General features: G+C 46.4%; 2 protein-coding genes; both read right to left on the minus strand.

Annotated features, from left to right (window-relative positions):
* Window positions 1–2,595: 2,595 nt before the first annotated feature.
* GSTUM_00011727001 (uncharacterized protein) lies at window positions 2,596–3,306 on the minus strand. XM_002842094.2 has 3 exons: window positions 3,089–3,306; window positions 2,974–3,035; window positions 2,596–2,878 (listed from the first exon to the last, which is right to left on the minus strand). Exons 1-3 carry the CDS (start codon window positions 3,176–3,178, stop codon window positions 2,839–2,841), a joined length of 192 nt encoding a protein of 63 aa, XP_002842140.1. The 5' UTR covers window positions 3,179–3,306; the 3' UTR covers window positions 2,596–2,838.
* Window positions 3,307–4,309: 1,003 nt separating this feature from the next.
* On the minus strand, window positions 4,310–6,356 carry GSTUM_00011728001 (uncharacterized protein). XM_002842095.2 has 8 exons: window positions 6,162–6,356; window positions 6,045–6,104; window positions 5,894–5,945; window positions 5,764–5,817; window positions 5,313–5,693; window positions 5,179–5,253; window positions 4,639–5,121; window positions 4,310–4,576 (listed from the first exon to the last, which is right to left on the minus strand). Exons 1-8 carry the CDS (start codon window positions 6,190–6,192, stop codon window positions 4,402–4,404), a joined length of 1,311 nt encoding a protein of 436 aa, XP_002842141.1. The 5' UTR covers window positions 6,193–6,356; the 3' UTR covers window positions 4,310–4,401.
* Between the last annotated feature and the right edge of the window lie 4,811 nt (window positions 6,357–11,167).

The following is an 11,167-nucleotide window of genomic DNA, read 5'->3' on the forward strand; positions in this document are numbered from 1 at the left end:
CTCCTTTACTCGAGTACTCGAGTACATCTGAAGCTCCCCCCATCCCTCCCAAACTTACCCCTGCTCAGACCGGAAAAACACTGCGCGACTCATAATTTACATATCCCGTCCCTCGGGCTGTAGCTATTCTACAATCGTGCGATACCGTATGTTCCAGCGGGGGCTCAGGAGGTTGGAAGCGATTTGCCACTTTTTGTATTATAGCTGCGCTGGTGGGTGGGTGGGGCGGTGGGGCCTCCCTCCCTCCCTCCACCCGGCAACAACAACGCTACCGGAAATACGGAGATCCGGGGAGGGCCTTTCTTCTCATTCCCTCTTTCTTCTTCTTCCATCTTGCCCGGCCGCTTACGGTACGGTAGGTAGTCTAGCTGTAATAGATTTGAGAGGGGGAAACAAGGGATGTATACCTTAAATGTCTCATTTGATAAGCTGTAATAGTGCAGTAGGTAGATAGATATAGGTAGATGATGGAAATTTAAAGATACCGAAACGAGAGCACATTAACTATCATACGACCCACAAAAACCTACGATATGATAATATTATGATACAGTATATCAGTATCACACCGTACTCATCACGGTCCTTGTTTGAAAAAAAAACATGCAAGTCCAAGTCCACAGTTCGCCATCAAGACCAGAACCAACACACACACCCAGGGGTGGGGGGGGGAAGAGCCGAGATCACAGCGAGCAATCTACGACACAATACCAGGTTCAGTGGGCGATATCCGTCCGTCCCATGAGGAGGAGTATGAGTGTATGCGAGTGACCTCCCACCCCTCCCCGCCCTAATATCTAGAATTTGAAATCAAGGGCCCGAGATCCTCTTCGTGCGTATCCCACTCGCTCACTCACATAACTGACAAAAACAGGAGTATTAATCCATCAACGTTAATCGAGTGATAATACATGATTGAATACAATTGTACATCTTGGTGAGAAGAAAGCCGATTAGAGGGGGGGGGGGAGATTTCTCCATGTTGCGTTTGCCATTGTAGCCTAGAGGTTGTGTAGAACGACTCTCCGAGGTAATGAAGGGTAGTATTTTCTTCTTTTCTTTTCTTCTCCTCTATCGGTACAATGAATTATCCTCCTCTCGGGAATTAGACCAAGACAGGTTTTTTTTTTTTTCTTCTTCTAAATGCACAGGATTTCAAAATCTGGGGGGATATATATTAACATGTTGTGCGATTGCGAGTATCGCGTTATATACTTCCGTTATCGTACAAAACGGGTGAGAAGCCAAGTCGTTCCCCATGGACCTGAATGAAATACTAGTCTACCCCCTCCCCCCCTCCTTTGCTGTCCGAAGCCCGGGGATCTCTTACAGGTACCTGTGCACAACTGATTACTTATTAGTCACCGGCGAGGATTGGAATATCAGGCCTCGCGAGTGGTATGTTGTATATACTTATTTCTTTTGTATCGGTCAATGCAGGACTTCAAAGTTTGTTGTTAGATTCCCAAAGGAGGAAGAAAGGAAGGGGTTTTTGTTGTTTTGAACGTTCTAGACGGTGTTCTATCGTTCTGGTCCTCACGCTGCTACGAAACGCTATTGCGCTATCGTAGCAGTGCTGCGCGATCGGGCTGTTTACGGGTGCCAATGATCCGGCGGTGTGAGTTTCCGGGTTGGGAAGGGAGTACTGTACTATACTATACGAAGTACAGGATACACGAACCGCCTGAGCAAGTTTCAATATACTCGACTTGAACGGGGAGTCCGACCTGGAATGTAACTTTAATACCGTAAAGGATTTAAAATCTTTATATTACATGAATCAGATCACGCCTTGCGGTACTGTAGTCATTAGCTTTTTTGGAGATATAATATCTCGTTTTTAATCGGATCAAGATCCTTGTGATGTGAGAATTGTTTCTTGGTACGGGTATGATGCAATACTCATATAGATGCGCATATATGCACCAATCTGGTAATAGCGCAGCCCTTTCCCGTGCCAACTATTGCGGCCCAAAATCCGAGTGCTGTACGAGTACTGTACCCCTCCCTCCTGACCGCCCCCAATCACCTCCAATTTTGGAAGGAGATGTCGTATCTTTGAGCTATGATACCCTCGCTCGCAATGGGCACTGCGGTTGTTTGTATTTGAGGAAGGTTGTACGAGTATTTGTGCTCTGGGGTCCAGGGAAAATCCACGCTTTACTTTCTGTTTTGTCAAGGACAAACCGGATACGCCTTCCTCACTTAAGTCCTATTTACGAGCGCCATACAATCTGGTTTGCGTTGCCAAGCCGCTACTGACATACCGGTATCTATTGTAACCGCTCACGTGGTTAAAGGATGGTTGGATGCTACGGTTGAGCCTTGGGGCACGGTTGGATTGATTGGGAGACGGCAAGAAGCTTGTACGAGTACGGAATGATGGATGAGATAGGCGAGGATAAGTTGTGGATGGGATAGTGGATAGGAATAAGGGAAGGAAGGAGGGAAGGCTATTGTTTTTGGGAAGTAGCACTGTTGCGGGAAAGGAGGGCGCTATAGTGAACAAGGTGCTGCTGATAAGGCTCCATCATACTGTACCCGAGTACAGTACGTGTAGTAGGGTATACCGGTAGTGGAAAGTATGTTAAGATATAGAGTGAATGGTCGACTATATTAGTATTGCCGAGTCTCGGCTACAAATCTATCGTTCGCGCGTCTGTAATTTGAATACCGGTACCAAACCTCCCCTCCGTGGTGTTCAGAAATGTAAAGGTAAAGGCAAAAGAAACATCATGTAAAAAAAAAAAATCCCAAACTCCTCTGTCCGAAAATGCATGCGTTGCGCCTCCGTCATATAATATTCTGCCCATTCATTCTCCACTCAATTTCCGGAGCTCAACGGCAGCAATGGTAGAGAGAGATATCACCACCACCGCTACGACAACCGCGAAAGCTAGTTAGCCATTTCCCTTGTGCAGATGTAAAGTAAAGAAGGGCCGTAAAGTAGAAAACCTATTGCGGGGAACAGACTTGTTGTTCTGTGCGGAGAGTTTTTTGGCGACGGGGAGGGCGAAAGGGAGGGAGAAGCCCGCCTGTTATTTTACCGTCAGTTATGAAATATGGGGGAAGAGGTGTGAGTACATACAACAAGATAGGAGTACATCATAATGGTGCGAGGGGATCTATAGATTCTGCTTGCGCGATGGGAGAAGTTGCGGATAAAAAGGGGAGACATTGTTGAGTTTCTGTAGATTTGGGTTTTAGGGTTGAGGTAGTTTGGTTGGCGGAAGGTTTGTTGGATGGTGGTTGTGGGTAGGGGGTTATGATAAGGCTGCGGAGGGGGCTTGTCGAGAAGAGGGAGGGAGAGAGGGAAGAAGGGGAAAGGAAGGAAGGAAGGAAGGAAGGAAGGGAGGGAGGGAGGAAAGGAGGAAGAAAAGTAGTACACACAAAGAGAGTAAGAGAAGGGGAGCGAGAGAATGACGAGTAAGGCCGGGACAAAGGTGCGTAAACTAGGAAATCTCAAAGGCAGCCTCTCACGTTAACATTTTAAAGCCAAAGCCAGGTCAGCGAGCTGTAGGGTCGGATAGGTGCGGTACCGCATAACCCCCGCAAGCTCTAGGTACAATAACAGGGTATTAATACGGTATCATGGGTTAAAGTAGCTACGAGAGCTTTACCGAAACGGACCAAATAGTTAAGCTCCTCCTCACTACAATAACATCATCCTCAGCCAATCACAGCGAGGCCATTTCTCAGCGCTGACCTGTCAAGTGCTCGTACGAGTAGAATATGGGTGCCTGAAACTGTTTTGTGCGGGTAATGTCGGTACCGGTATACTCGAGTATGAAATCAGATACCAATGTGAGTCTTTTCGGACTCTTAAAAATATCTCGGCCCCAACCCTGAATATCAGTTCCCACCCCCTTCAGCACAGTATCATACTTGATTTTATTTTATTCTATTTATTTTTTAAAATACTGCTCTACGATGCCGTATAATTGAGGACAATATGACCCCACCATTTCCTGAGTTTACTAGTACGGAAGTGTGCAAGCATGATACTGTACCGCATTGTACCTGTACGCGCATGGATCCCCTACCGGGTACGGTACCGACACTGTGCCTGTCGGCTTTACTCTACTCGAGTAGTAAGTGGATCTCTGTTTTTGAATGCTTGATTGTGCATGCACATCACTTACTGTACTTGTAACATGTAGCAGTTACGAAAGATGCCTATCCATCGCAATCGAGGAGGATGGAGGGAAAAAACTGTTATACAATTGCACTCTCCATGGCTTGACTAGAAACTTAATATAGGGGGGAGGGGGGAAAAAAAAATGTGAAAAAAATGGAAAAAAATGGAAAAGGAAGGGTTAGCTCAAAAAGAGCTTTGAAATGAATGGGTAAAACTATTGAACATGCAAGCTACTACTAGCGGCAGAATTTTGCCTATCAAGTTTACGTTTCTAACTCCCCAACAGGGACATCCTCCATATCTTTGCCGACAATGGCGCTAGAGACTTTCCAACACTGAATCAAATTATCTTCAGCAGCACTTACCATCACCCATGGATCGTTCGGATTCCAGGCAAAGTCTGAAACTCTGTTGGTATGTCCACCGTGCATAAACAACCTAGCTGGGATTAGCCAAGAATTGAACATTGAAATATTGGGGAGGGGGATATGTGAACTTACAGCTCAGGTGGTCCATCCTCGGCATCCTCCGGAGATTGCTCCTCACCAATTCTGGCCAAATCCCAGAAGATGATCCTTCTATCAGCGCTCGAACTGGCAAGAATGGGCTCTTCATGTGGGTGCCAGCTCAGTCCGTTGACCTCCGCATTATGGCCCTGGAGAGAATGTAACTTCAACTTGAGATTGCGCAAGTCCCATAGGGCAACGGTCTTGTCTGCAGATGCCGTTGCGACAACATAGTCAGAAGCCGCATTGAAGGCGATCGAATTGACGGCATCCGCATGGGCCACAACTTTATGCACGGCAGTCGTGGTATCCGAGGAACGGGTATCCACGATTTGAAGGGTGTGGTCATCCGATACGGAACCGAAAAGAGCATCATGGCAAGGGTGGTAGGCGACATCATTGACGATAGCTGAATGGTGGGTATAAGTGTGGATAGGATGTAGGGTTGTATTAGTCTTGGTATAAGAGTTGAGGTCCCTGGGTAAAAGTTAGCTCCAAAGTCCCAGGTGTACGAAAGCATGGGAGAGATTGTACCAAAGCCGAACGGTAGAATCTTCAGATCCGGTCATCAGGCGGCCTTCTTTATGAGGATTCCAATTCAACCCGTAACTGCCAGCTCTTGATTAGCATATATTACCACCTCCGGGATTACTTAGGCCTTCACTCACCCCTCTTTTCCATGGCCAACCAAAGTCATCTGTGGAGTGCATTTAGAAGTATTGGTAGGCATTAGGGGATGCTTGGTCTTATCAAACACCAACACATTTCCGTCTGCGCACATTGTAGCAATCAAGTCAGGCTTCTGCGGCATGTACCGCGCCTTGTTGACCTCTCCCTCGTGAACCATTTTCTGCTGAATGTGTAGACGACATTCTGCCCCGCCCCCGTAGCCGCCAATCTCCTCTTTGTCTTCATCGTATCGATTCGGATCGTGTTCAGTGACTGGGTTCGGAAGCTGCACTTCAGCAATTTGGAGATAGTTAGTGTCGTTACCGCTGGTGTGCGTCCCGATAAGTAGGCGATGGGTCGAATAGTTTTTCCCTGTGTGTCTAGCCACAATGAGTGTTCGCACATAATGGATAGGTGAAGGTGGCTTGGGAGAAATGGGGGGAGGCTTACTTCTGTTTATCGGGGAACCATTGAGTGGTCAATGTCGGCCATTCCAATGCGGAGCTGGGAAAGGAGTGGAAATTCAGTAACGTGCTCATTTATTTAGGACTTGCGGTTTTGGGTGGTCAGATGAGCATACCTCAAGATTAGGTCATAAAGAAATGGCGCATTCTTTTTCCAGATTTTGTACTCTGCGATCCCGGCCCCGCCAAACCATTAGTCTCGACACTTTCAGAGAGCCTCCAAAGAAGTGACCTGTGATGGGTGGTATAAGAAGGGGCTTGGATTACCCTCATTGATGATCTTGTCAACAACAATCTGCTCCTCGTGGTCGCGGAGACTGGGGTCCACTATACGCCTATTAGTAACTGGAGTTGAGTGGTTGTTGAGATTGGGGACGAGCATACTGTCGATATCGTCGTCCATGTTGGTAGACATGGTGAAGTGAAGAGTTTGTGTAGGCGGTCGGTGACGGAAATCTTTGTCGGGTCGTTAAATATGGTTGGATATTCAAGTTTGTCGATTTCGTTTTCAGAAGGGTGAAAGGAGCTGGTTGGGCTTAGGGTTGCGAAGGTGACGAGGTGAGATGAGAAAAGGTTTGGGGAGCCGCGCCTGTTCCACACTTCACGTCGCGTCGTTTTCAAGCTAAGGCTTACTGTACAGTACTTTACAGTACTGGTGCAAGTGATTTGTGGAATACAACCTGCTCAACACAAGCAGCCCACAGCATTTATGATGTATTAATCGGAGCACACGAGAAGATCAAGTACTGATTCCCCATCACTTACATCTCACATAAAACCTTTAGACAAAAATTTCCATACATTTTTTATATATTTTCAAATGCCATCAAGTCCATCCTCATCAGTTCCCGAGCCTGTTTCACTTCCTGTGGGATTCAGGCGTGGTACGAAGTATCTATGGCAATACCCGGTGGGGCCCTGCCGCGCCTGGGCTGAGGCTTGTAGTAATCGCTCCCCCAACCTGCTCGAGTATAATATTTAATGCAAGCATCATAGATCTCTATTAGGCTCTCTAGTTATCTTTGACCATCATCTTACTTTTCACTTAACTCTCCTTCTCTCCCCTTTCATTCTTTGAAAGCTGTCTAAAGTCACGAATCGAACATTTCATTTTTCTTTTCTTCTTCCCAATTTTTCTGTTCACTTCTTGCTGGTGTCATACCAATACCTTACGATTCTAGTAACGAAGGACCCCCCATTCCTGAACAGACAAGACCCTTTCTAGTCTCAAAACCTGTCTAGGGAATCGTTCCTGGAACCATCTTCCTTTTTTTTTTTGTTCCCTGTTCATTTGTTTTTACTCGTCCTGGAGGTTGGGTTGAAGACCCTGGTATAATAGTGGCTTCGTTGCTCGCCCCATTTCCTGTCATCGACGAAACAACAGCGACAACTCACGAATTCCCTCAACTGCCAAATCAAATCTCATAAAAGCTTTCCCTAACAACTCTATCGTGGCAATCAAGTCATGGGCGTTCCAAAGTTCTTCCGATGGCTATCAGAGCGCTATCCTACCATTTCTCAGTTAATCGCTGAAAATCGCATTCCTGAGTTCGATTGCCTCTACGTAAGCCTGAACCGCCCCCCCTCCCATTTTGTTTCCATTGATTCTTCCAAGTGATCGTGTACACTTCCCGGTAGGCTGTGGTTGAGCTGCTAACTTTATTAACAGTTGGACATGAATGGTATTATCCACAACTGTACCCATGGGGACAGCGATAGTCCTACATTTCGCATGACCGAGGATGTCATGTTTATTGCGATCTTCAACTACATCGAGCACTTGTTTGGGAAGATAAAGCCTAGAAAGCTTTTTTTCATGGCCATAGATGGGGTGGCGCCCCGTGCCAAGATGAACCAGCAGCGTGCTAGACGGTTTAGGTGTGTGGTTTTTGGGGTTCTGGGTGATTGGTATATGAAGTTGACGAGGGGCAAAATGTAGGACTGCTCTGGACGCCGATAATGCAAAGCAGAAAGCTATCCGCGAAGGGGTAGAGATGCCCAAAGAGGCGGCTTTTGACAGCAACTGCATTACACCTGGTACGGGCCTTAAACAATATTTTTATTTTATTTCTCTCTTCCTTTCTCCTTACTGAAGGGCAGGTAGCTAACTCAAGGCTGTATACAGGAACGGAGTTTATGGCAAAGCTGACCGCGCACCTAAAGTATTTTATCAATAAGAAGGTGTCGGAAGATGTTGATTGGCAAGGTGTGGAGGTTGTATTGTCCGGTCATGAGGTTCCCGGAGAGGGAGAGCACAAGATTATGGAGTATATTCGTCTTGCTAAAGCACAGCCCTCATATGATCCTAATGTTCGCCACTGTTTATACGGGTTGGATGCCGATCTAATCATGTTGGGACTGTTGTCACACGACCCCCACTTCTGTCTGTTGAGAGAAGAAGTAACATTTGGCCGGCAGAGCAGAGCGAAATCTAAGGAACTGGAACATCAGAATTTCTATTTGATGCATCTGAGTGTGGTGCGCGAGTATCTAGAACATGAGTTCCAGGAACTTAGGGAGCCAGGTGTGCTGTCATTCCCATTCGACATGGAGCGTATTATCGATGATTTCATTCTCCTAGCGTTTTTCGTTGGTAATGATTTCTTGCCAAACTTACCTGGCCTACACATCAACGAGGGGGCTCTATCGCTACAATTTAAGGTGTATAAGAAAATACTACCTGGAGCAAAGGGTTACATCAACGAACATGGTGTCATTAATTTGGAGCGATTGTTATTGCTCTTGGAAGCGCTGTCGGAATTTGAGGAACAACTCTATGAGTCTGAGTCTTCAGCCGCCAATTGGCTGAAGGGAAAACAAAGGGGCGCCCTTGAGGCGCTGGAGAAAGCAAAGGGCAAAGGAAGAATAGTCCTTACAACCGAACAAAAACGGATGTTTACAGAGGTTAAGAAGTGGCTTGAGGACAGAAGACATAGAAAGGGACCTAAGGTGTTCGATGTCCCTGCCGATTATCCGGCAAAGGACAGGAGGTTTGTGGAGGAGCTTGCAGCATCGTTAAGGCTTAATTGTCAGAGGCTAGAGAATGAGCAAGGAGAGTTATATTTGGCTCTAAGTCACCACGGGAACAATAACAGTGACGATGAGGAGGAACAGGACAGCGAGGAAGATGAAGAGGGCCAAGCTGCTGTCTTGAGGGTGCTCAAGCAATATAACAAGGCAGAGGTTGTAGACGTTTCAGTGGATGAAGTAAAAGCTGAGTTAGAAAGGAAGTATAAGCAAGGTTTTTACGAGTGGAAGGACGAATACTACAAGGTCTGTTTCTTTAGTCTGACATACATGGGTACTCATTTACTGACAGCGTTCCATGATGTCGTTAGGGCAAGCTTGGTTTTGGTTTAGAAAACGAAGAGGAAATGAAACACTTGACAGAAAACTATGTGGAAGGTCTGCAGTGGGTACTCTATTATTATTATAGAGGGGTAGCGTCGTGGCCTTGGTACTACCGCTATCATTACTCGCCCAGAATTTCTGGTAGGCATATCTTGAGTGCAGAAATGGAATTGATACTGATGTGTTATAGATGTTCATAAGGGACTCAAGGCGAATTTGAATTTCAAGCTTGGGAAACCTTTCAAGCCTTTCGAGCAGCTTATGGGGGTTTTGCCTGATCGAAGTAAAACGATTGTTCCGGGAGCGTATCATGTGAACCCCCCCTTCCAACTAGGGGTTACAACGAAGCTAATTATGTGAAGGACCTTATGACCGATCCTGGATCGCCTATCATAGACTTTTATCCTCGTGATTTCGAGCTTGATATGAATGGCAAAAAGATGGAGTGGGAAGCTGTTGTCAAGATCCCATTTATTGAAGAGGACAGACTTCTCCCAGCTATGCGGACTAAAGAGCATCTCTTGAGCCCGGAGGAACGTTCTCGGAACGATTTTGGTGTTACTCTAAAGTTTACTTACAATCCAAACATCGATGAGATGTACCCTTCTAGCATGCCTGGAGTATTTCCGGAATTGGCCCGCTGTCATTGTGTGGCTAACGTCTTTGAGTTACCAACACTTGAAGGATTGGAGATTATCGTTGGGCTTTGTGAAGGGGCAAAGCTTGGGATTCATGCATTAGCTGGATTTCCCAGCCTTAAGACTCTTTCTCATACGGCGGAGTTGGGATACCACGGAGTTAATGTTTTCCAACAGGATAGCAGGAACGAGAGCATGATACTCACGTTGGGGAACGCCTATCAGGATGGGGGAGTTGAGGAAGCAAAGAACAGGATCGGACAGAGGGTTTTTGTTGGTGAGTGCAATCGAGACTTTGCCCCACAGGGGGATTTTTTATTATTACTGCTAAGATGAGGGATAGGATATCCGTTCCTGCAAGAGGGACGTGTTAGTGCAGTATCAGATGAACTATTCCGATATCACAGGATTGAAAATGGTCAGGTAATTCCCGTTCCCCATAGCCCAATTGAGTTGGGAACTTGGAGACGAAAGGCCGAGAGAATGGAGAATACCTACAGCAAAAAGATGGGTATCGTCATTGGCGCTGTTGAAGTCGTTCTGCACGTCGATATCTTGAAGGGATTAAAGAGGACAGATGAAGGGGCTATGGTCAAGGAATATGCCCAGGTTCCGGGCATTGAAACTGACTACGCAGCCCAAACTGTTGTAGAAGAGGTTGTCAGTGAAGATCAAAGATTTTTGGAGAAATCTGCCATTCCTATCGCAGAAGAGTTTCCCGAGGGTTCTCGCGCCTTTTTCCTGGGAGAATTCAATTATGGTAGACCTTTGGAAGTCGTTCGGCATGACACCGATAGGGTGGACATCTGGATTGCTACCATGGTGAGTGGTTGCACTTTCGTTGGGCACTTGAGATGGATGCTAACGATGTGCAGAAAGCAAAAGAGCCGGATTTTGGCAGAGATATTGTCATTAGGGCCGAGCAGTCCACTCGTTACACACCGTCATATGCCGTTGCTCGCATACTTAAACTTAATCCGCTTGTTCTTAGCAGGATTACATCAAGCTTTACAGTGGTGGTTGATGATAACCGCCTTAACCTAGGATTAAACTTGAAGTTCGAGGCTAAGAAACTCAAAGTGTTGGGATACTCTCGCCGCGGAGATAACGGATGGGAGTTCTCGCAAAAGGCGGTTGACCTTGTCCAAGAATATATCGCCAAATTTCCTCAGTTCTTCCAGGGGATCCAGAGAAACCCACAAGGAGACCTTTATTCCGACACGGACTTTTTTGACCCTTCGCAGAGCAAGGCCAAAATCAAGGAAATCCAAGATTGGCTAAAGAGTGTTCAGAGCAGAAGCTTTGAGAAGGTGCCGTTGGAAGCTCAGCAGCTTGACGGGGGTGCTGTTGGGGAGATTGAAGCAGCGGCCAATCAATATATGCAAGAATTGGAAGGCTCGA

The sequence above is a fragment of the Tuber melanosporum genome (genome assembly GCF_000151645.1).
Source record: "Tuber melanosporum whole genome shotgun sequence assembly, scaffold_9, strain Mel28".
NCBI classification, from domain to species: Eukaryota; Fungi; Ascomycota; class Pezizomycetes; order Pezizales; family Tuberaceae; genus Tuber; species Tuber melanosporum.